The sequence below is a fragment of the Lipotes vexillifer genome, unplaced genomic scaffold (genome assembly GCF_000442215.2).
Source record: "Lipotes vexillifer unplaced genomic scaffold, Lipotes_vexillifer_v1.1 scaffold21, whole genome shotgun sequence".
Classification (NCBI taxonomy): Eukaryota; Metazoa; Chordata; class Mammalia; order Artiodactyla; family Lipotidae; genus Lipotes; species Lipotes vexillifer.
Window position 1 is genome coordinate 901,947 of NW_006774065.1, and position 24,290 is coordinate 926,236.

Below are 24,290 nucleotides of genomic sequence, written 5' to 3' on the forward strand. Positions count from 1 at the left end.
GCGTCGTGAATAAGTGTTCACGGAACATCAGTCTGGAGGTTGTGGGTCTTGGTTCTCGAGGAGTTTGGTCTGGTGGGAGGGCACAGACGGGGTAAGTGGGGTAAGAGAGAGGTGTGTTATGGGGAAAGGAAAGAGGGAGGGCTTCACGACTTGAGGGACGGTTGGGGAAACTTGCGTGTGGGAGGATAAAGAGAATCTGCACTTTGGAAAAGGCTGGGGAAGGAACACCTGGCAGGAGGACGAGTGACGGCAAAGGCAGAGAGGTGGGATCAGTAAGCAACCCTGTATTTGGCACATGGGGGCTGGCACGACAGATGCCCGGTGTGTTGGTGCCTGAAGTCATGGCTGGAAACTTGCGGTTTTGGGGGGGATGGGGGTGCCCCCTGCACTGACTCCACACCTGTTTTTCCTCCACCACAGGACCGCAGCCTGACAGGCAAGCTGGAGCCGGTGTCTCCTCCCAGCCCCCCACATGCCGACCCGGAGCTGGAGCTGGTACCTCCACGGCTCTCCAAGGAGGAGCTGATCCAGAATATGGATCGGGTGGACCGCGAGATCACCATGGTAGAGCAGCAGATCTCCAAGCTGAAGAAGAAACAGGTGCGTGTGGGTGGGGCAGTGGCGGCTCTCAGCTCCCGATTCAGCAGCAGCTGCCGCTGAGAAGATAACAACACTAGTAGTTATAGCAGTTGCGAACGTGTGCTGAGCACTGCCCATTGTACTGGCTCATTTTTATGCCCTTTACGTTTATTGGACAAGAGAGCTGTTTTGTGTGGTGCTGTCCGAGGGAGCTTTCTGCAATGACGGAAATGTTCTAGATCTGCACTGTCCACAATGGTAGCCACTACCCGTATGTGACTGTTGAGCCCTTGAAATGTGCCTAGTGCAGCTGAGGAACAGAATTTTTAATGTCGTTGAACTTGAATTGAAATGAAATTTACACTTGAATAGCCACATGTGGCTACTGTACTGGGAGGGCACAGGAACGATGGGTTGGGAGGTCAGCATTTACAGCCAGGCTGTCCAGACATGTGGGGTGGGCAGTTACTTCTCTGTGCCTCAGTTTCCTCATCCATAATGTGGGGGGAAATATCACGTGACTCTGACCCTGGCTCTGGAATCTCTATGAGCTGGGCCTCCTAACTCTGCCTTGGAACATTCACCTCTCTGAGCCTCGGTTTCTTGTCTGTAAGATGGGCACAGATATGACACCACCTCATAAGGTTGTGAGGGGGGAACAGGGTCATGTGGTGAGAAGAAGTCCTCGTTGTCACTGTCGAAACCAAAGAAAAGTTAACGTAAAGATTAATAATATTAACTTTACAATTTTATTTTTAATATTAATTGATAGAAAGTTAGTTGATAATCTGCCTTTTCCTGGGTCTTCTGCTGCTTCCCTCTGTGGCATCTTCAGGTGTCTGCTCAGATGTCCCTTCCACAGAGGGACCCGCCCTAGCCTTTACAGGAGTCCTCATCCCCAGCCATCCTCTACCCTGGGGGTCAGCAAATCCAGCCAGATCCAGCTCGGTGCCTGTTTTTGTAAATAAGGTTTCATTGGCACACAGCCACGTCCATTTGTTTACACATCATCTGTGGCTGCTTTTATGATACAGCCGCAGAGCTGGCTGGTCACAACAGAGACTGTGTGGCCAACAAAGCCCAAGATATTTACTCCCTGGTCCTTTACAGAAAAAGTTTGCCACCCCTGCCCTAGCCCGTTATCCTGCCTGATGGTGTCACCATTTGAACTAATACATATCTTGCTCTGTGACACTGTGGTCGTCTCACAACAATGGTGTAAAAGCAGAGTTCCTGTCTCCTGTTCCCTGCTGTGCTCCTAGCAATGCCAGCACGTAGTAGGTGCTCCTTAAAAACTGTGGACTGAGATAGTGTGACACATGTGTTGACCCTGGGGGAAGCAGGGTCACACCCGATCCCCTCCAGGTAAGGATGTATGGGCTCCATAGAGGATCAAGGACCCTCTCTGGCCACCACGGGCAGTAGAGGGAAGGCTGGTGAGAGATGCTTCCCGGAAGCCAGTTCAGGGCTATGTGAGTGGAATTGGAAAGATGTGCAGTGGGAGGGAGCATTGATTCCAAGAGGCCTCGGGGCTGTCGTTCGCATGGGGGGACCTGAGGATGGTCCAGAAGCTGGACTGGTCAGTGAGGCTCGGCCAGCTGTGGGTGGTAGGTGGGTTTCCAGGATGGCAGCTCAGCATGCAGTGGGGCTGGGCCCCGGTTTGAGTCGGGCAGGCGTTGCCAAGGCCCGTGGAGTGCTGGGACCTTTAGTCCCCCTGGGCCTGGCTTTGGGCCCAGGCTGAAGCCACAGGCCATGTGCACACGTTTGTGACTGCAGCCAGAAGCCACGTGGCTCAGGGCAGCCCTCGATAGATTTTTGGGTTTTAATTCCACTTTGGCATTTTTCTTTTTTAACTAAAATCCACAAAACATAGAATGACTCATTTTAAGGTGAACAACCCAGCAGCATTTAGTACATTCACAGCGTTGTACAGCCACCCATTCTATCTAGTTCTAGTTCCAAGACATTTTCATGACCCCAGAAGGAGGCCCCGTACACATTCGCAGTCACTTCCAGTTTCCTTTCCCCACCAGCCACTCATCTGCTTTCTGTCTCTATGGATTTGTCTGGACATTTTCTATAAGTGGGATCAAACACTGTGTGGCATTTTGTGTCTGGCATCTTTCACTCAGCATCATGTTTTCAAGGTTCGTCCATGTTGCAGCCTGTGCCAGTGTTTCATTCCTTTTACTGCCAAGTAATATTCCACTGTATGGATGGATGGACCACATTTGTTTATCCATGCATCAGTTGATGGACGTTTGGGTTATCTCCACCTTTTGACTGTCGTGAACCACGCTGTGAACTTTCGTGCTCATGTTTCTGAGAACCTGTTTTCAATTCTTTGGGTCTGTACCTAGGGGTGGAATTGCTGGGTCCCATGGTAACTCCGTGTTTAACGTTTGGTGCCTCAGGGAGGGCCACCTTCACTGACTGGCGAGAGTCTCCTTTGTGGCTATGTATGCCTTCCGTTTCTTGGCTTAGTTTGTTTTGCACTGTTTGGAGGGATTTCAGTGTTTTGCCAGGTGCTGGCTGCCCTTCTGAAAGCTACCAACAGGGGTCACTGTGGGACTGAGGCAGCTCGGCTCAACCCTCCAGGCCTTTGTGCCGGCAGAAGCCCAAACTGGATTTTCTGGCTCTTTCTGCATTACTCTCCTCTTGGCCGTGTTTTTGAGTTCATGATGGTTTGCTCCATGGTCATGGGCAGGATGGGTGAGCCTTGTGAGCAAAGAACAGTGTTCTCATCTCACTCAAGACGCCCTGTCAGATTGTACACCTGGGCACTGGCCTCCTGTGTGACCTTGGACCAGTGTCTTAAGCTCTCTGGTCGTTGCTTTGCCTTTTTGGTATAAAGCAGACAGCAGCATGAAGGTAAGTCCTTTATGGTGTTTGGAGGAGGAGGGTCCAGTATGAAGCCCGCGGGGCAGATGACGATAACGATGATGATGAGAAGCTGCTTTTTAGGTGCTGAGTGCTTTGCGTGCACCAGCTTGTTTAATTCTCATATCAACTCTCTAGGAGAGAAACTTTAATTATCCCCACTTTGCAGATGAGGAGAGTGAGGCTCAGGAGTTTAGCGAGCTCCCAAGCTTACATGGCAAGTAAGTAGTAGAAATAGTGTTCTTGTCTGGACAGTTTGGGTCCAGAGTCTCCACAGCCTCTCCTGAGGATGACGGTACTGATGGTGGAAATAATGGATAACGGCTGGCCTTCAGCGAGCCCCCAGTCTGCACAGTACATACATTAACTCATCAGGGAGGCACAGCCACGAGCCCCACTTTACAGATGAGGAAACTGAGGCACAGCGGAGTTAAGCTGCTTGCCGATGCTCACCTAGCTGATAAATCACCAAGGTTGGACTTGAACCCGGGAAGGCTGGCTGCAGAGCCTGGAGTTGGCCCTGGTTGGGCCCTCCCCTTTGGGAGCTAGGGCCTCTCTGGGGCTCGGAGTCCCTGCGGGTGACTCAGGGGAAATGGTTAGCAGCCTGACTTCCTGTGTGGGGCCACCAGCCCCGCTGCGCGGGGGTGCCGCCCTCCCGCGCAGGGGTGCTGCCCTCCTGCCCAGGGGCAGGGGGCGCTGTCTCTCCTTCCTCCTGCTGGCGTGCTCACCACTCCACTCTCCCCGCTTGCTCCCCACAGCAACAGCTGGAGGAGGAGGCCGCCAAGCCACCGGAGCCCGAGAAGCCCGTGTCACCACCACCCATTGAGTCAAAGCATCGCAGTCTGGTGCAGATCATCTACGACGAGAACCGGGTACGCCCTGACCTGCCCCGCAGAGCCCCTACACCACCTTCTCTTGCTCTCCCTGTGCCGGCCACCAGGTGGGATGCAGGTGTCGCTGTGAAGGGCCTCTCTCCCGGGGCCTTGGTGTTCCCATCTGTGAAATGGGAACCTGTATGACACGCCCCCCCGCCTCCCACAAACCTGGGTTTGTGTGTGGGAGGGGGAAAGGGTGGCCAGTGGAGACCCATCTTGGTGTGGCTGTGGTTTGTTCTGCTCAGACATGCCGACTGGTGGGGACCGTGGCTGGCCTGTGGGATGCAAATGAAAATGCAGGCATTAGGTCATAGGAGAGCTTCAGAGGCCAGTTGGTCAGTGCGGGGGGGGGGGGGGGGGGCAGGGGCGGGGGGGCCGCTCCGCCCTCAGTCACTTGGGGGAGGGAGCAGAATGCACGGCCCCACCCCTAGCGGGTTCCTGGAGGGGGGGGGGGGGGGGGGAACAGGCAGTCACTTAGGTACTCATGCGGAAGAAATTCCTGTAATGCAGAAAACAATAGTAATACTATTCATCACAACAGCAAACATTAGTTGAACAGCTCCTCCAGGCTACGGGCCAGGTTTTTTCCATAGCAGTCCTCAGAGGGTAGGTATGGTGATTGTTTCCATTTAACACAGGGAGAAATTGAGGCCCAGAGAGGTTAAGTGACTTGTCCAAAGTCACACAGCTGGGAAGTGGTGGACCTGGGATTTGAACCCGTGGGCCATCAGATCCCAGGGCCTGATTCGTCAGCACTGGCCTCTGCTTACATTTAGCCCTGGAAAGGGCTGTTGGATGGTTGAACGCAGGGTCTGTAGCAGACGGTGGGGGCTCATAGAGATCTGTGGAGGGCAGCTGCTGGGTGCCTGGAGGGGGAGGGGCTCAGGGCACCCAGAGCAGAGTGTCTCCCAGGGGCTGAACCCCAAGGCTTGAGCTGCTCCAGAGCCTGGGAACATGTGATTGGTGCCTAGGGCTATAGCTCTAGGCAGGAAGCTGTTGGATCAACTGGTTTGGCTCTGCCTCCACCTCTTGAAGCTACAACAGATGCAGGATGAGACTGAACCTGCTGGAGGCCTGGGAACTGTGTGCTGGGCCTTGCAGGGCTGGTCACCCTTCCATGCCCTGGTTCCCTACCCCAAATAACACTAATAACAATCACAATGATAGGAGAACTAAGGGGCCACATGTGCTTTAGCCAGATGTCCTGGGTTCAAATCCCATCTCTACCACTTCTTGGCACTGTGACCTTGGGCAAATTAATTAAGTCTCCCTGCAACCCACGTTCCTCACCAGTAAAATGATGATAATTATAGCACCTACCTTATACCATGGTGTGGGGATTAAATGAGTTCATTATGTAGTGCCCTTAGAACAATGCCTGGCACCATGTAGGTGCTAGCTGGCACTGTTAATTGTTGTCATTGTTGTAGTCTTTGTTACTCTGTTCTTCTTGTTATCGTTTATATTTTGCATGATTTCATTTATTCCTCTCCAGACCCATTTAAGATAGGTCCTATTATTCTCTCCATTTCACTCATAAAGAAGCCATGGCATTAAAAAAAAAAAGAAGCCATGGCTCAGAGAGGGAAGGTGACCTATCTGAGGCTGCACAGCAAGTGAGCTTTGAGGCTGGGGATCGGAACCAGGGTTGAGTTGGCTCCAGGAGCCCGTGGTAGGGGGGACAAAAGCAGAGCTCCTGGATCTGTCACCCCGGCAGCCCCTCTGCCTGGCCTCCCTGATCTTTGGGTGGGAAAGCAGGCACAGTTCCTTCCAGCAGCTGTGGTGGCAAGTTGATGGCCACAGTGCCCTTGGCCCTTTTTGGGGGCTCAGTCTTTTGGGGGCTGGCAGACTCTAGCAGGCTGGAGCCCTCAGCCCTCCCCAGCCAGACTCGAAGGCACAGGCCTTTGGTGCCCCCTGTGGGAAATTTGCTCCACGTTCCATCCCAGCCACTCGTCCCCACTTCCCTGGGGCTTTGCCTAAGCAGTAATTTGGGGGGTCCCCTCCGGGTCTCACCAGGTTCTCCCCAAAGAGCTATAGCTACAGATCTGATTGGTCTTTGGTTCCTTGGCCTCAGTGCTCCCCCTCCCCCAACAGCAGTTAAGACACCCCTTCCCAGGTCTTACCCTGGGTGGTCTCCCTGCCAGAATTCCCGCTTCCTCCTGCCCTGATTTTCTGCAGCTCTGTGTGAGGGAGGGTGGTGGGTGGGCCTGGATTCCAGTCCAGCCTGTGCCCTCATGAGCTGGGTGGTTTATTTCACTTCCAGGTCTTCCATCGTCCCGGGTCCTGGCCAAAGTCTGTTTTTTTTTTTTTTTCTTTTTTTAAATAAATTTATTTATTTCATTTTTGCCTGCGTTGGTCTTCGTTGCTGCACGCGGGCTTTCTCTAGTTGCGGTGAACTGTGGCTACCCTTCATTGTGGTGCGCGGGCTTCTCATTGTGGTGGCTTCTCTTGTTGCGGAGCACGGGCTCTAGGCGCACGGGCTTCAGTAGTTGTGGCGCGCGGGCTCAGTTGTGGCTCACGAGCTCTAGAGCGCAGGCTCAGTAGTTGTGGCGCACGGGCTTAGTTGCTCCGCGGCATGTGGGACCTTCCCGGACCAGGGCTCGAACCCACGTCCCCTGCGTTGGCAGGAGGACTCTTATCCACTGCGCCACCAGGCAAGTCCCCCTGGCCACATTCTTGAGGCCACAGAGTTGATGTGGCTGAGACGGTGACTGGAAGGGCTTTGTAAACTGTGAAGTGCTGTGCCAGGAAGGGTCCAGGAAGTCAAGGTTCTTGGGTACAAGAGGCAAAAACTCAGCTCAGACTGGTTGAGGCTAAAGAGGGGGGTTATTGAGTCTCGCGATGAAAGTTGATGTTAGTTTACTTCAAGTATGTGTGGACTCAGGTGCTCAAACGAAGATGTTTGGGAACGCTCTGTCCCCACCTCTGCTCTCTCTGTGCCAGTGTCATTCCCAGGCGGGGTTTCCCAGGACATGGAGAACTGACTGCCCGCAGCTCTAGGCCCACTGACCCCTCCCAGGCCAGGTGGGAAACTCTTCCCAGACGTCTCAGCAACAGTCCCAGGGTTGGCTCTCATTGGCTGGCTGGAGTCACAAGCCCACTTCTCAGCCAGTGGAGGCCAGTGGATTTGAGTACGCTGCTTGGTCAGGGCTGGATCGTAGGCCAACCTCTGGAGTCTGGTGGTGGAGTCAGCCCCATCCCCACCCTGCCCCAGGGAATAGATAGAGGAAGGGGGCGCTTCTACCAAGAGGAGGTCAGAGGCAGTGGAGCGGAGGCTGGCGGGGCCTATGCAGCCTGTGCCCCCGACCCTGGGCTGGTGCTTACCAAGTTGGGGTCCCAGAGCACAGGCATTGTCCTCTCTCCCCCCCCGCACCGCCTCAGGCTGGGGGCTTTATGCCCATTTATGCTGATTTCATCCTGATGGGATTCTGACAGTAAGTGGGCATCACTGGCCTCCCCTCAGCACCCCTACTCCATATTTTCAGATGAGGAAATAGAAGCCCTGGTTAATTTCCCCACGGCCTTTCAGCTAGTGAGTGTCGGGCTAGGACTCCAACCCTGGTTCCTGGGATTCTGAGACCAGGCCTCTGCCTGGTAAGTTCAGTGCGCAGGGCACATCACACTTATCCTGTCCATTCATTCATTCATTCAGCAGCCATGTAACTGGACATCTGCTCTGGGCCTGCCACTGTTCCGGGCACTGGGGGCGCAGTGGTGACTGGCCCCAGCCCACTCATGTTGGCTTTCTGATGGGGGAGACGTAATCACACTCAAGCCACCACATGCAGGCACAACGAGGGCCTGAGGAAGGTGCCCCTCCTGGTCCCGATCCCCCTTCCTTTCATCTGCTGCCTCACTTTGCCCCAGCCCCGTTGATGCTTGTGCTTCCTTGACTATGCAGGCGTGCCCTTGCCTCAGGGCCTTTGCACTGGCTGCACCCTCTGCCCGCAGCTCCTTTTTCCCACTGGGCTCACTCTCTCACTCTTTCAGCTGTTTGTTCAAATGTCCCCTTTTCAGCCAAGGCCCATTTTGACCCTCTGTTTAATCCTGAAAACCGTCAACACCTCCTCTCCCTGGCTTTAATTTTGTCCTCTGCCCTTGTTCCCACTGGACATAATTCATATTTTCTTGTTTATTGTGTTTATTGTGAACAGAGGCTCTGTGAGGACAGGGATATCTGTCTTTCTCTACCAGCTATATCTCTAGCACCTAGAACAGTGCCTGGCACACAGTAGGTGCTTACTAAATGTCTGCTGAACAAATGAATGAATGGCAGAGGGTAGGGAGACTCTTCCTCTGGAAGAGTCCTCTGGTTTGGGGGCTGTGGGGACTGGCCTCTGCCCCCAGTGAAGGTTGGCGGGGGTCCCCCTGCCTGGGCTGAGCCTCAGGGGCCAGAAGCCGAGTGGGCAGGAGCCCCTCAGATGCCTTGGGCAGGAACAGCCAGGACTTACTGCCCCTTGGGGGATCAATCGGATTAAATTTTAATTCTCCTTCCTTTCCTGCTGGTTCCTCTGAGAGGCGGACACAAGGCTGGAAAACGCAGCTTCCCTCCGGGCAGGGCCTGCCTGGCTATTCTGCAGACTGGGCTCTGGCTCATCATCCCTTCGGGGCACAAGGATGAGGCGTCAGCGCGCACAGGGTGGGGAGGGGGGGTGGCTGTCTGCGTGGCGGGGCCGGGCAGGTGCACACAGATGGCAGAACAGGAAACAGGGTTCTTCTAGGCCCCGAGGGGCAGGAACGGGCGCTGCAGGGCCAGGACTGGGAAAGGCCTCTTGGAAGCAGTGGGTGGGCCGTCGCCCCAAGGAGGGCATTCAGGCGCAGGGGTCACAGCTCAGGTGAAGGCTCACAGAAGAGACAGGGTCTCCATTGATCTTCAAAGGGAATGTGTCGGGGGTGGGAGGTGGAGGTCTGGTGGGGCTGGGAGGATGCTCACACTTTGAGTTTGGGTAAAACAAACACAAGCAGCATTTGTCAGCACTAGCGAAGGATGTGTAAATAAGGGACAACTGGCACAGCGCTGGTACTCTAGGAGTTTAGGGCAGTGGGCAATCCAGGTAGACGTCCTGGGGGAGACTTGAGCTAGGTCTGCACGATGGGCTCTGTTGGGAAAAGGTAGAAGGATATTTGCAGTGGAGAGGACTGTGGCCTGTCCAAAGATGGTGAGGAAGCAGAACTGAGGGTGAGAAGGAAATCAGAGAGTAGGACCCAGGTCCTCTTTTGTCTTCGATTTTAAGCATCTTACTAGTAAAGTTTTTTATCCAGTGTGATTATGACTAAGCAGGACAGAGACGAGCAATTCTCTTGGTAATAACCAAGACTGTGAAGCATTTTGTAGAGCATTTTGGGGGTCCAGGCACCCTGATGCTCAGCTTCAGACTCCCTTCCCACCCGAGTCGTGATTCGGGGCTTTCAGAGCAGCGTCTCGGGCCCCGTCCCGAGCCGGGCCCTTGCCTCTGCCTCTGCGTCTGGCCGTCCTAACTGCTCCTGGCGTCCAGGGCTTCCTCCAAATTCCTCCGCCTACAGGGAGCGTTGTCCTAACGGGCTTGTGAACAGGAGTCCACGAATTCCGCCTCACTCACTCAGTCTTCTCCGTCACACACCCGGGAGGGCTCCCGAAGGCTCTGGAGGGCTGCTGGTACAGACGAGGACACCGGGCCTCGGGGGTAACTGCTCCCCGAAATGCTGTAGCGCTTGGCAGATGGACGCGGTGTGGAGGGCTGGGCAGCGGGGGCCTAGAGGGAGATAGGGGCTGGGCTGCTGGGCTTCCTGGGTAGGTGGGTGCTGCCTTCACTCTGCAGTAGAGGAGGGTGAGGCCTGGAGCTCAGGCTGGAGTAGGCAGCTGACGAGCTAGAATGGGGGCTCCAAGGGGCGGGGCGCCGGCCAGGGAGCTGGTCAGGGTGAGGTCTGGCTGCCCTGCTTATCAGGAGGTAGGATAGTGTGTGTGTGTGTGTGTGTGTGTGTGTGCGCGCGCGCGTGCTGGGGGGGTACACGTGCACATGTGTGTGGGTTCGTATATAACTGTGGAAAACTGTGCTCATATGTGTGCAAATTGTGTGCGCGGCTCAACACCAGTAGAGCCCGTGACTTCTATGCATTTATGCATCCGTGCACATATATATGTGGATACACGTGTGTTTGGGTCAGCACGTGTGGGCGCAGCTGCGGTTATATGTGCATGGATACGCCCGGGCGTTTGTGGGTACACTCGTTAGTATGTGGCATGTGAGTGGCTGTGCGCACGCATGGGGCACGTGTGTGACTGTGTGTTTATACTTTGTGCACATGCACGTGTCCGCTTGGGTACACAAGTGTATTTGTGCATGCTGTACGCATGCGTGTGTGAAGGCGTGTGTGTGTGAGTCGCCCGGTCTGGCACACGTGTGTATATGTTTGTGCTTTTATAGATGTAAACACAGTGTTTGGTCATGTGGGTCCACGGGGCTTGTGTGCACCTGTCTGCACAGGTGACTAAGGTCTTTCATGCCCCAGGTGCTCTGGCCCCCTGGAGGCCAGGCCGCTCGGACCCTGGGGTCCCCAGCAGGAGGAGTGCTGTCTCCCTAGTGAGAGCCCAGCCCGAACCCCCAGTGTCAGGCAAGAGCCCTGGTGGAGGGTTGAAGCCAGGGGCGGGCGGACTGTCCCGTCCTGTTGGCTGGTGCTCCTGGTTTGTCCCCTGCAGCTGAGCAGGGTGACCTCAGGCAGTGACTTCCCAAAGGCTAGGTGCTGTGGGAGACCCGCTGGGCCTTGGTGAAAAGTTTGGCTTTGGTTCTCGTGGGGGCGAGAAGCCGTCAGCCGAGCGGGTGGGAGGGAGTTTCTAGTGTGGGTCTGAATCTGTGGCCGTGCTCCATTCCAGGGTGTTGGGGGGAGCCTCCCCTCCATTTGCAGAGGGACATTAAGAAAGAAGTGACAGCGTACACTTTGTTCCTCGTAGAACTTCCTTGTAAAAGTCCTGGGAGTTTGGTACCCGGGGTGAGCGCGGCTGTCACGCGGATGGGGAGACTAAGGTCCAGGCGGGTGAAGCCGAGGGTTAGAGCAGAGTGGACTCCCAGAGGCGGGCCCCTGCTGGACAGATGTGTGTTTCTCGAAAGGCCTGCCTGTCTGGGGGAGGGGCCCAGGAGGCAGGACATCCCCGCCAGCTCCCAGGGAGCTGACAGCAGATTTCGTACCGACCCCACACCCATACGAGCTGGACCTGTGAAGCTGGGAGCGGGAGTGTGGTAGCACGAGGTGGAAAAAGTGTCCCCACGAAGACGTGAAGAGGCGGGGTGCCGGTTCAGGGCCTGCCTGTCCCAGCCTTTAGCTGCCACTTGAGCTGCGTACTTTGGGTCGGCTGTGTGACCCCAGCCTCAGCTTCCTTGTGTGTAAATGGGGCTGATGCTAGAACCTTCCGCAGAGAGTTCCTGCAGGAATCCACACAGATGGGGCTTCTAGAGGATGCAGCCCCGGCACGTGTAGGGGGTCACCTGGTGTGAGCCGTGGCCTTGTCGTTATTGTTGACAGCAATAATAATAACAGCCGGCCCTTACCTAGCTCCCACTGTGTGTCAGATCCTGATTTTCGCGCGGTACGTGTGTCAGCTCATTTAATTCTCTTAGTAGCTGCATGGGGCGATGCTGATGTTATCCCCGTTTCGTAGATGAGGAAGCTGAGGCTCAGGGCTGGTGAAGGGACTTGTCCAAGACCACGCAGTTGGCAAGTGGATCAGAGCCCAGGCTGGCTGGCCGTGTAGCCTTGCTCTTGGCCGCTCCGCTGTCCCGTGTTCCAGTGTTGCGGCATCTTTAGGACTGTTCTGTGGCAGGTTTCTTCTGGGTGTATCGTAGATGTGCTGCCTTTTGGAAACTGAGTTGTGTTAAAAGGCCCCAGGGCCGCTCAGGGCTTAAGAGCAGAGCCTGGGGGAGGGTCTGTTAGGGAGCAAAGGAACTCTCACACCAGGTGTATGACGGAGAGCTGGTGGCTCAGGGTGCACCTGGTCGCCTGGGCTCCCCGTGGCTTTGGCAGGTACGGAAGGGGCTCCTCCCTGGTCTCTTCTCCAGGGGCTACAGGAAGCCCCCTCCCCAGGTGCCTGTGTTCCTGAGACAGTGAAGATGTGGTTGAAGATGGAATCCACTCTGGCTCATACAACACACACAGGCTTCTAGAGGCCCTATACGGGTCCCAGATCTGAGACCCAGGCCCAGTCGTGTGATGCGGCCGTTTCCAGTGGCCCAGTTGCTCCAGCCCTGCCCTTCCTGTGTTTGGCATCATTCCTTTATCTAGATGGGCAGTTGCTGCTGATCCCGACAGAGCCTCATAAATGCACACAAACTCCTATTCATCCTTCAAAACCCAGCTGTGTATCCCTCCTGTTACCTTTCTGGAGAGACTGACTCTGACCCGCTTAATGCCTCCCCCATATACCACACGTACTTTTCCTGCCTGAGCATATTAATCTGCCATCACTGCTCATGACCAACTGCCCACTAGACTGGGTTCATTGTAGGCAGAGGCCGATATCATTCATTTTGTTTCATGCCCTGGTGCTTAATACCGAGTGAGTGCTCAAATGTTTGGGAAGCTACCCTATTCCCTCCTCACCCTATACCTAGTCCTTCACTTGGTCCAGCTAGGGAATTCTTCCATCTTTGACACCCCATGGCTGACACTTTCTGGCTTTGAGCTGTGGCCAGGGCTGGGGTGGTCAGGCTGGAACCTCCCCCACACCGCACCCCCGCCTCCCCCAATAGAAGACGCTGGACCCATGCCTATGGAGGCCCTGGATGGGACCAGCCCATATCTTTCTCCCCTCTTGGAGCTTGGAGATCAGAAAAAGGACTTTTCCTTACATCATCTTTCTGTGCCTCAGTTTCATCAGCTGTAAAATGGGGATACTCCTTAAATCTGCCTGACTTTGTGTTATGTGTGATTCAAGTATTAATAATGCGTGCCGTGTGCTCAGGGCTTGGCTCATAGTAGGTTCTCAATAAAACGGCAATCATTACAATAATAATTTGCCCCCTGATTTTCCGGCCCCCAGCCACACTCTGAGGCTGCTGCTCTCAGGGTTTTGGCTTTGCACAAAGGGGGCCGAGATCATGGCTTGTTCTTGGGTGGGCTGGGCCCAGGGCTCTAGGCGGAGCTAGTTCTGGGTGCCAGCTTGAGCCCACCTACATACCTACCCTCTGTCATGGGGGCTGGGGGGAGAGGGTGAGGCTGGCCTGTTGCCAGCACCCCTCCTCCCTGCTACAGCACCCGAAGCCTGGGCCTCGAATTCTGTTGTGAGCAGGGCTCTGGGTCACCCGCGTTTAGTGGGTCTGGATTTGGGGATCATTGAGAGACAGTTTCGACCTGTTGTTGGTGTCTTGCTTGGCTTGTCCTGCCAGCCCATGCTGAGTCCCGGATGGTCTTCCTGAGTTTGGCTGGATCAGGAGCACCCAGCCTTTCCTGGGTCGCAGGAGGGGCTCAGGTCTCCCACGTGTGCGCCGTGGGCACCCCGCTTTCCATCTGACAGAGACCCGCCCTGAAGTCATCACCTTCCACAGCCCTCTGCCCACCCCGTCCCCAGGCTGGCCCGGCCAAGCGGGCCCTGTGGTCCCTGCCTGGGGGCCTGGACCAGACACAATGTCCGCCTTCACGGCCAGGGGCCCCAGGGGTCCGGCCTGTTGAATTCGCAGCCGCTAAGCCCTTTCTGCCATATGTTCCTGTTTTCCTAATAAGTCCGGGTTGTGAGTGGGGAGGCGGGGAGGCCCCAGGGCAGCGCAGAAGTAGTCACGTGATTGTGAAATACAAGAATCCTAGAAAGGGTATCTCTCGCAGCGCCTGTATCTCGTCCTCCCTCCCCCTCCCCCTGCCCCCTGACTGTGGAGGTAATTGTGGACACCCAGCCGGCTTCCAAGGCGCAGGAAGGCATCTCGGGCCTGGCAGGAGCTGTGCCCGCCCCGGGCCCTGGGGGGCGTCAGGCTGGGGGCTTCAGGGGCCCGGCGCCAGAGAACAGGGTGCGTTTGTTCGAACCGAAACTTGGCGGGCTTGCCAGGGCCACTGCGGGGATGCTGAGGCCCTCTGTGTTTGTCTCCAGCCCCGGGAGGGCTTGTAGGGGGCCCCTTCCCCAGCCCCGTCTCCGCCCCTGGGCCTGGATGGGCATGCTGGGCTGGGCTGCTGCCTGCTGTTGTGTGTGTGTGTGTGTGTGGTGTGTGTGGTGTGTGGTGTGTGTGCGGTGTGTGTGTGGTGTGTGTGCTGTGTGTGGTGTGTGTGTGGTGTGTGCTGTGTGTGGTGTGTGTGTGTGGTGTGTGTGGTGTGTGGTGTGTGTGCGGTGTGTGTGTGGTGTGTGTGCTGTGTGTGGTGTGTGTGTGGTGTGTGCTGTGTGTGGTGTGTGTGTGTGGTGTGTGTGGTGTGTGGTGTGTGTGCGGTGTGTGTGTGGTGTGTGTGCTGTGTGTGGTGTGTGTGTGGTGTGTGCTGTGTGTGGTGTGTGTGTGTGGTGTGTGTGGTGTGTGGTGTGTGTGCGGTGTGTGTGTGGTGTGTGTGCTGTGTGTGGTGTGTGTGTGGTGTGTGCTGTGTGTGGTGTGTGTGTGTGGTGTGTGTGGTGTGTGGTGTGTGTGCGGTGTGTGTGTGGTGTGTGTGCTGTGTGTGGTGTGTGTGTGGTGTGTGCTGTGTGTGGTGTGTGTGTGTGGTGTGTGTGGTGTGTGGTGTGTGTGCGGTGTGTGTGTGGTGTGTGTGCTGTGTGTGGTGTGTGTGTGGTGTGTGCTGTGTGTGGTGTGTGTGTGTGGTGTGTGTGGTGTGTGGTGTGTGTGCGGTGTGTGTGTGGTGTGTGTGCTGTGTGTGGTGTGTGTGTGGTGTGTGCTGTGTGTGGTGTGTGTGTGTGGTGTGTGTGGTGTGTGGTGTGTGTGCGGTGTGTGTGTGGTGTGTGTGCTGTGTGTGGTGTGTGTGTGGTGTGTGCTGTGTGTGGTGTGTGTGTGTGGTGTGTGTGGTGTGTGGTGTGTGTGCGGTGTGTGTGTGGTGTGTGTGCTGTGTGTGGTGTGTGTGTGGTGTGTGCTGTGTGTGGTGTGTGTGTGTGGTGTGTGTGGTGTGTGGTGTGTGTGCGGTGTGTGTGTGGTGTGTGTGCTGTGTGTGGTGTGTGTGTGGTGTGTGCTGTGTGTGGTGTGTGTGTGTGGTGTGTGTGGTGTGTGGTGTGTGTGCGGTGTGTGTGTGGTGTGTGTGCTGTGTGTGGTGTGTGTGTGGTGTGTGCTGTGTGTGGTGTGTGTGTGTGGTGTGTGTGGTGTGTGGTGTGTGTGCGGTGTGTGTGTGGTGTGTGTGCTGTGTGTGGTGTGTGTGTGGTGTGTGCTGTGTGTGGTGTGTGTGTGTGGTGTGTGTGGTGTGTGGTGTGTGTGCGGTGTGTGTGTGGTGTGTGTGCTGTGTGTGGTGTGTGTGTGGTGTGTGCTGTGTGTGGTGTGTGTGTGTGGTGTGTGTGGTGTGTGGTGTGTGTGCGGTGTGTGTGTGGTGTGTGTGCTGTGTGTGGTGTGTGTGTGGTGTGTGCTGTGTGTGGTGTGTGTGTGTGGTGTGTGTGGTGTGTGGTGTGTGTGCGGTGTGTGTGTGGTGTGTGTGCTGTGTGTGGTGTGTGTGTGGTGTGTGCTGTGTGTGGTGTGTGTGTGTGGTGTGTGTGGTGTGTGGTGTGTGTGCGGTGTGTGTGTGGTGTGTGTGCTGTGTGTGGTGTGTGTGTGGTGTGTGCTGTGTGTGGTGTGTGTGTGTGGTGTGTGTGGTGTGTGGTGTGTGTGCGGTGTGTGTGTGGTGTGTGTGCTGTGTGTGGTGTGTGTGTGGTGTGTGCTGTGTGTGGTGTGTGTGTGTGGTGTGTGTGGTGTGTGGTGTGTGTGCGGTGTGTGTGTGGTGTGTGTGCTGTGTGTGGTGTGTGTGTGGTGTGTGCTGTGTGTGGTGTGTGTGTGTGGTGTGTGTGGTGTGTGGTGTGTGTGCGGTGTGTGTGTGTGGTGTGTGTGCGGTGTGTGTGCGGTGTGTGTGTGTGTGTGTGTGTGGTGTGTGTGGTGTGTTTGCTGGTGTTTTTTTTTAATTCCTCCTCTTCTCCGTCACCCTGCAGAAGAAGGCCGAGGCTGCACATCGGATTCTGGAAGGCCTGGGGCCCCAGGTGGAGCTGGTGAGCTGGGGAACAGGGCGGGGCGCTCTGGGAGGGGGTGGGCAGGGTGGCAGGTGGGGGTGAAGGGAAGGAGAAGTCGTCTGTTGCCAAGCCCTGCCCTGTCCTCGGAAGGGGGCAGGAGATCCACCCTTAGGATGAGAGGGGCGGGCAGGTAGCAACAGGCAGGCCGCACTGGGGGTGAGAAGGGGTGCGTCGGCGCTCCAGCTACGCTCCCAAGCCCAGCCAGTCGGGCTGCAAGATTCACCAGCTGGAGTCCAACCCATTTGGCCTATAGTTTATCGTGGAAAGCCCATACTCTGGGCCCGGTCCTCTGAGTTCAGCTCTCAGGTCTGCTACTTAATAGCAGGTGTCTTAACCTCTCTGTGCCTCAGTTTCCTCATCTGTAAACTGGGACTAATAATAAAACACATCCCACTGGGCTGTAGTGAAGATTAACCATACTAAGTTTTGGAAAGCCTGATGGAGAGTAAGTGCTGAGCGTTAGTTCTTGCTGTTGTTTTTATTATTACTGTTGTCAGTATCATTTGACTGATGGGAAGATGCCATGTCAGCAGCAGAGCTGGGAAGCAGACTCAGGCCTTTTCTCTCTCAGGCACCCGTCACCCTATGTGTCACCAGAGATAGGAGACAAGGGAGCACCGAAACTCCCGGCTGGTGGCCTTGGAGTCCTGGGAGAAATGGCCAGAGTACCCAACTGCCTGGGACCGTCACTGTCCCAGTGAGCGGGTGGGTGCAGAGCCACGGGGGGCAGCACGTGAGGACACGCACATAGGATGGATGCGAGGGATCCCCGTGCGTGTGTGCGTGTGCAGGCTGTGGGGTGGAAAATAATCTGACGCATTTGGAGCCTAATTTTAAACTTGGCTTCACCGTGTGTTCGCCGAGTGGCCTTGGGAAAGGGACTCAGTTTTCTCATCTGTGAAATGGGGAAGCCGAGGATCCTGATGAGGGAGCGATGAATTGGTGTGGGGAAAAGGCTCACTGACGCAGCTCTTGGCCTGTGGTGAGCAGTCAGTGTCGTGGACCCTTAGGAGGGAAGAGCTCTTTGCTCCGGAGTTTCTTCTGCAGTGACAGCTGCTCCTCAACCTGGGGTCCGTGTGTTTAGGCCACTGAGAAACTGTGAGCAGCTGGCCTCTTACTGCTCCCAGGTCCTCTCAGGGGGCAGAGCCAGACAGGGAGTGGGGGGCTCCTACGGCTCAAGGGCGGGGCCCAGGGCCTCTCCTGGGGTGGGTGACAGGCTCCCAGCCTGCGGCCTTGCTTCCCTTTGGGCATGCTTTCTGGGGTGTCTCTAGCAGCCTCTTTTTTAAAAAATTTAAGTAGCTTTATTGAGATGTAATCCACACCCATTTAAAGAGCACAAGTTAGTGGGTTTTCGCATATTCACAGATGTGCACAGCCATCTCCATAATCGATTTGAGAACATTTCACCATCTCAAAAAGAACTTTGTTCCCTGAACTATCACCTCCTTATCTCCCATCCCCCCACCCCACCCCCCCTTTCTCTCCCCCTCCCTCCCAACCAACCACTAATCTGCTTTCTGTCTCTATGGGTTTGCCTATTCTGGACATTTCGTATCAGTGGAATCATACAATACGTGGCCTTTTGTGTCTGGTTTCTCTCACTCAGCATCCTGTTCTTATGGTTCATCCATGAGGTAGCCTGTGTTGGTGTTTCATTCCTTTTTATGGCTGAATCGTATTCCATTGTACGGATGGACCACGTTTAGTTTATCCATTTATTCATTGGTGGGCATTATGCTGGTTTAGCTTTCGGACATTATAAAGGAAGTGGCTGTGAACATTAATGTACAGGTTTCCACGTGGATGTGTGTTTCCCTTTCTCTTGGGTAGATACCTTGGCCTGGACCTGCTGGATCGTGTTAATTCTGTGTTTACTCTCTTGAGGAATTAATTGCCAGACGGTTTTCCAGAGTCGCTCCACTGTTTTCCATTCCCACCAGTAAGCTGCTGTTCACCTCGGTTTCCCTTTCTTGCCAATGGGGCTGGCAGGACTGGAGGCGTCGCCCAACCATTTCCAGACCTGGAGGCTCTCCCTCTCCCCTTTCCTGACCTAATTAGTCCTGGAGGCTCCTGAGTAGGGGGCTGGAGTGTGAAGGGAGCCGCTGAGAACAGCAGGGCGTCTTCCGGGCTCACAATTTCAGTGATTCTTTCCTGGGTCTTTGGGGGCGACGAGGCTGTCGTCTGCTTGGTGGTCTCACGGTAGAGGCTCCCTCAAGGCTGGTGGCGCAGGAGGCCGAGGTCTGGGGGGGCAGCGTGGCTGTCACCGGAGTGCTCTAGAAGGCAGTGGCTCTTGCCTCGGTGGCCTTCTGTGGGGCCAGAGAGGGGCCTCACATTGCCGGGGCACCTGCTGTGTGTCAGGCCTTGTGGAAGCGTCACCATCCATTTTCTAGGTGAGCCTCAGAGAGGGCAGGGCCTTGCCCAGGGTCACACAGCACGAGACGAAGCGGGGAGGTGTGCTGAGCCCATGGGGTTGTGGCTGACCACTTCTGCACTGGTCTGCCCTCTGTCTTGGTTACCACAAGGCCCGGGTGACCAGAGGCGTCCTCCAAGCAGAGGCAGCTCTGAGGCGCACCCTCAGCAGGGCCTGCTTTGGGCCACCCAGGAGTCCGATCTCAGGCCAGGAGGAAGGGCCCGGGGCTGCTGACCCCGGGTCTCGGGTCACTGGGCTGCACCCCGGCGAATCCAGTTCCCTGGAGGTGTCTCCCATCTGCAGCCCAGGGAACAGTCAGCCGAGGAAGACAGTGTTGAGTGCTCTGTGACCTCCCTGGTGGGGAGGCCTGGGCCCGGGAGAAGCCCACGTGGGAGAGGAAGATGATGAACAGCGCGGACGGCTCCAGGCAGGGCTCTGCGCCCTGGGGACCAGGCCTGGCCCCAAGCGGGCAGCGGGGGGAGGGTGTCGGCAGCCCCATCCCCCCGCCTCCTCGCCCTGCCGCTTTGAGTACTGGTTTCCTTCCTGTTCAGAGGTGTTATTTTAAGAAGCCGTGTCACCAGAGGGCTGAGGGCCAGCGCACACACTCCGTTTCTAGCAGCTCGTCCGCCTGGTTCTTCTCGGCCACCCGCCGGCCGCCTGCCATCAGGTCTGGAGGGGACCCTCCTTCCTTCTCCCCAAGACCCAGCTTCTCTCTCTTAGTCATTTCTGTCTGGGGCCCTGCAGTCTGGCACATTCTCCCCTTTGCGCTCCTTCTGCCTCCGATTATTTGGCTGCACCCCCATTTCTAGAGGAGGAAATGGAGGCATGGAGGGGGCGGGCCTTCCTGCAGGTACCCTAGGCCCCCCAGCCTCGCTCCTCTGGGGTCCGCGGCAGGGACTTTCCCTCTTAGGTCTCGCGTCCCCCTGGCGGCGGCTGGAAACCTGGGAGGTAGCAGAGAAAGCTGCTGTGGGTGTGAATCCCAAGGTGGCCGCATGGCCGCTGACTGGGGACATGCCTCCTGGGACGGAAGGAGGCCTTGCCTGGCCCTGTGTGTTCCCCCGCCTGCAGGTGGCGAGGAGGGGCGTTGGGGGGACGCCCTCTGGCCCCGCCCTCCCTTCAGCAGTGCACCAGCCAAGGAGGTGTCATGATCCTTCCTCACCCCTGACCCACGCACGCGTCTTCCGTCTTGCGAGGCGGCAGCCTGTCACCATGGCAACAAACAGCCAGCGGAGGCTGCCCTGGGCCCAGAGGCTTCCCTTCCAGCCCAGGTCTCAGTGTACCTCGAAGAATGTCCAGCGAGTGCCTCCTTGGGGGACAGCCCCTGTGGTCAGAGGCAGCGCACCCCACAGTGTTCTCTGACTTATCCCTGGCCTTTTGCCGAAGGCCACCTGGAGGGGTACAGTGCTGTGTCCTCCTCTTACCCAGCGGGGCTGGAGGGTGAAAGTGATTCCTTCCCCTGCGAGTTTGGCGGGCCAGAGGCGGGCTGGGACCCCGCTGCCCCCGCAGAAGCCAGTCTCCCCTTTTCTGGCCCATCCCATTTTGTAGAAACGGGCCGCCCCCCCGCCCCCCGCCCATCACTGGCACCCGGGGTCTCTCTATGTGGTCCTTCAGCCCCTCCTGGCCTCCTTAGACCGTGGATACTTTGCCATCTTTAAAAGCAAAAAAAAGCAGTTGAGTCACCAAGTCTGACATTTCCTGGGCTACTCGAAAGCCCCGTGAGGTAGATCCTATTTGCTCTACACCCATTTTCCATATGAGAAAACTGAGTCCTGGAGTGTTGAAGGCATGTGTCCAAGGTCACACAGCTAGTGAAATTGGGGCGCATCTGTTCCTGGAAACCGAACCTTTAAGCCATACTCATTCCCATCCGGCCTGTGTTTTATTGGCTTGTGAGGAACGTAAGGGACCGGGCGCAGAGTCACCTGGGGTTAAACACGGGCATTTGATGCCCTGGAATTCAGCACAGGCATCTTTGTAGGGCTCCTTGCTGTCCTGAGATGTGGGCTGTCCACCATGTGCAGTAACGTCTTGCCCCTCTCTGGTTGGGAAGTTTTGCAGTGAGTCTGACAGTGGTCTCTCCTGTTGCCTTCCTGTTCAGACACCCAGAGTGGGGGTGGGGAAACCTCCCCATTTTGAGCCAAGCACCTTGGAAGGGCAGCTGACCCAGTGTGGCGGGACATGGCCTGTGCTAGCCATGAGGCGACATCTCCATCCCAGGTGGAGCAGCTGGACTTGGGGCCTGCAATTGCCTGAGTAATGGTGAATTGTCATGGAGGGGACCTGGGGGACACTGGGAGAGAGGTGCCATTTTCCTCAGCCAAGGCTGCCTGTGATTCCCAGGGCAGCAGAGGCCCCTCCTTGAGGACCCCGCCCTGTCCACAGAGAGCAGGAGGCCTGTCCCTGGGGACACGGCAGGTTGGACCCGTGGCCATGCTGCTTGTGGGTGGTCCCCATCAGCTGGGATGATGTCAGGAGGTGTATTCAGGTCCATGCTCAGGGAGAAGTTCAAGGGTGGGGCCTGATGTGCCCTCTTCCCTCACCCCGGGGCCCTGCCCTGAGGCTTCAGGACACCACGTCTCCATCTTCACCTGCCCAGCCTGACCCATCACACTCTGTACCTGGTTTTTGTACCACAGTCATCCATGGCTGTCTGGGAGGCTCCTGCTACCTGTGTGGGTGTGTGAGACAGAGAGAGGGAAGGAGGGGAGAGGGAAGGGAAGAGAGGTCAACACAAAATGAGACACACAGAGACATAAAGAGGGGGACATGCAGAGAAGGGAGCAAGCAGAGAAAGGGCAAACCCCTTCCTCCAGGGCTGGAGCTGAGAGGCGGGATGCCTCATCTCTTACCAGCCAGAGGCAAATGTTTTAACTTCTCAGGGACTAGATTTTCTCACCTGTAAAATGGGGATGGTAATTGTATCAGTCAGCGACTGCTGTGTAACAAATCAGCCCCAAATATAGTGGTTTGAAACAACAACCTTTTGCTGTTTTCCGCGAGTGTAGAAGTCAGCTGAGTAATTTCTCTCGACTGGGCTCAGCTCACTCACATCCGTGGGCAGCTGGGAGGTCAGCTGGCGGCTCACAGTTTTGCTGGGATGGTGCTACTGTCCTCCAGGCAGCTCTCTGCCAGGCTACACTTGGTCTCTTGACGGGGGTTGGGGGGGGCAGGCGAACAAGAGAGGAAAAAAGAGCAGAAACGCCTCGTCTGCTTTCATGAAGTTTACATCTGTCCCATTGGCCAAAGCAAGGGCGTGGGTGGGTACAGGGGGAGGGGCAGGAAAAATTGCTTCCATGAATGCAGTCACTGCACCCTGATGGTGATAATGACCCTGAGAGTTCTTGGACCTCTCAGTCTGCCAGGCGCTGGGCTTTGCACACATTACCTCCTTTGATCTTCACAGCAAGTCTCTGAGTTTAACCCCATTTACAGATGAAAACCTGGGGCACAGATGGCTTAAGTAGCTCACCCAGAGACACACAGCTGGAAATTGGCAGAGCCGGGATGCGAACCCGGGGGTTAGCCCCTAACTGCAACACTGCCGTCCAGCCGGGAGATAACACGACATCGAGCTCAGCTCCTGCCCCATCGCAGACACTGCAGCAACTTCCTCCTTTTCATTTGCAGATTTGTTGCTGTATGTGCGCCCAGTTCATTCATTTCTCACTGCTGTGTAGTCTTCGAGGTGTAAACGCGTCCTAACTTATTTCTTCCTCTTTCTGGAGGTGGACACTTAACTTGCTTCTAATGCGTTGCTGTTACGAACAACGCGGTCCGGGCATTCTGGCGTCCATCTCCTTGGCGGGACACAGTGCCCGACCGCTTCCAGGGCTTCCACGGTAGGGGAAGGGGGTCGTAGGGCACACGCACCTTCATCCTTTCACGTCTCCGGGACACATGTACCTGCGTACGTTTCTATCGGCCATGTGCACGCCTTCCAGTCTCCTCACGTCTTCACCAACCCCTGGCACTATTTGGCTGTTTTATCTTCTGCCGGTCAGTGGTGGTGACGGGGCATCTCACGGTGGTTTGGCAGTCTTCCCCGTTCAAGACCATTGCTGATCTCAGCTTCCCTGGGATGTGTGTGCTTGTCCCCGGGCGCTCAGGCCAGCCCTGCCCCGTGCCCTGCAGAGCAGCCACGGCAGCCACTGCGGTGAGGGCTCATGGTACCCACAGCTGTGCCCAGAGCGTTACAGCCTGTTCCTCGCCGGGGCTGAGGGCTGGGTCCCCATGTTCCATTTCATGCCTGCCAGCAGCTGGTTCCCACACCAGTGGATGGCTCCCTGGTGCCAGGGCCTGGGGCGCTGCGGCTGAGGGGCCCCAGGGCTCTGCAGTGGGGTTAGTAGCCGGCCCAGCTCACACCGGCTGCCCACAGCCCAGGCCCGGCTCCAACACGCCTCCCTGTCTCTTTCCTTGCAGCCATTGTACAACCAGCCCTCCGACACCAGGCAGTATCATGAGAACATCAAAATGTGAGTACCTGTGGGCAGCCGTGCAGATGCACAGCGGGGTGGGGGCCTAGGGTGGGATGTGGGTTCTCAGTTCCCAGCGGGCTCCCAGCCAGGGCCAGGTGCTGGAGGAGGGGATGGAAGGGGGCAATCTGGGCAAGAGTTCCGGGCCTAGGATGGAGAGGCCTGCGAGGCCAGGGGAGGGGCAATCTGGGCCCCGTGAAGCTTTGGGAACAGACCTGGGCTTGGGGAGGGTGGGCAAGCTGCACGCACAGCTCTGGAGAGGTAGACGATGAGGGCTGTTAGAGCAGTAGCAAGTTGCCGGGCCGGGGAGAGTGGGCTCAGGGTGGCGGGAGCGGCCATGGAGCAAGCAGGGGCCCATGGTTTGGCCTCTGATGTAAGCATATTCGGGACTGCCCTGTGGTCTGCACAGGGTGTCCATCTGTGGCACAGCCCAGCGTGGAGCAGCTGGGAGCACTAATCCAGACCCAGAGGCTTTGGAGTGGCCAATATGACGTATCCCAGTGACGGGGCCTTTTCCCAGATGGATGCTAGAAGCGAAAAAATATCAGTGAAGTGCCCCCCACAGTTGGTGTGGGCCGAGCTGACAGAGCAGGGACAGCCGGACTGTGCTGGGGACCAGTGACTTTATGTGTTTAAGCTGGGAGCCAGGTATTGGAGGTGTGGCTGCCGGAAGGGGGCTGGCTTTTTTCTTGGGATCCATTAGTGGGAGCATAGCCTCCTTGGCTGAGGAGGGGATATTACCTCATGTTGTTAACCAGGAGCCCAAAAGGTAAAAGGGGCCTTGCCCCTTGAGGAACATGTGGCTGCGAGTACTCCGGGACTGTTAGCTTAGAGGCAGACCCTTTGGGATCACAATCATTGAACTGTTCAAGGTTCCTTTTTTTTTTTTTTTTTTTTTCGGTTCGGGGGCTCCCTCTTTTTGATTTCTGTTTCTCTAAGCCTAATGCCCGAGGCTATGTACC

The 24,290-nt window shown here is 56.4% G+C and overlaps 1 protein-coding gene across 1 annotated transcript in view; it reads left to right on the top strand.

Moving 5' to 3' along the window:
- Nucleotides 1-24,290, top strand: part of NCOR2 (nuclear receptor corepressor 2) — a 160,842-nt gene that overhangs the window by 17,277 nt on the left and 119,275 nt on the right. Inside the window, 4 exon segments of the mRNA XM_007448653.1 lie at nucleotides 421-600; nucleotides 4,218-4,331; nucleotides 16,369-16,425; nucleotides 23,276-23,328. Coding sequence (XP_007448715.1) covers nucleotides 421-600; nucleotides 4,218-4,331; nucleotides 16,369-16,425; nucleotides 23,276-23,328 — 404 coding nt within the window.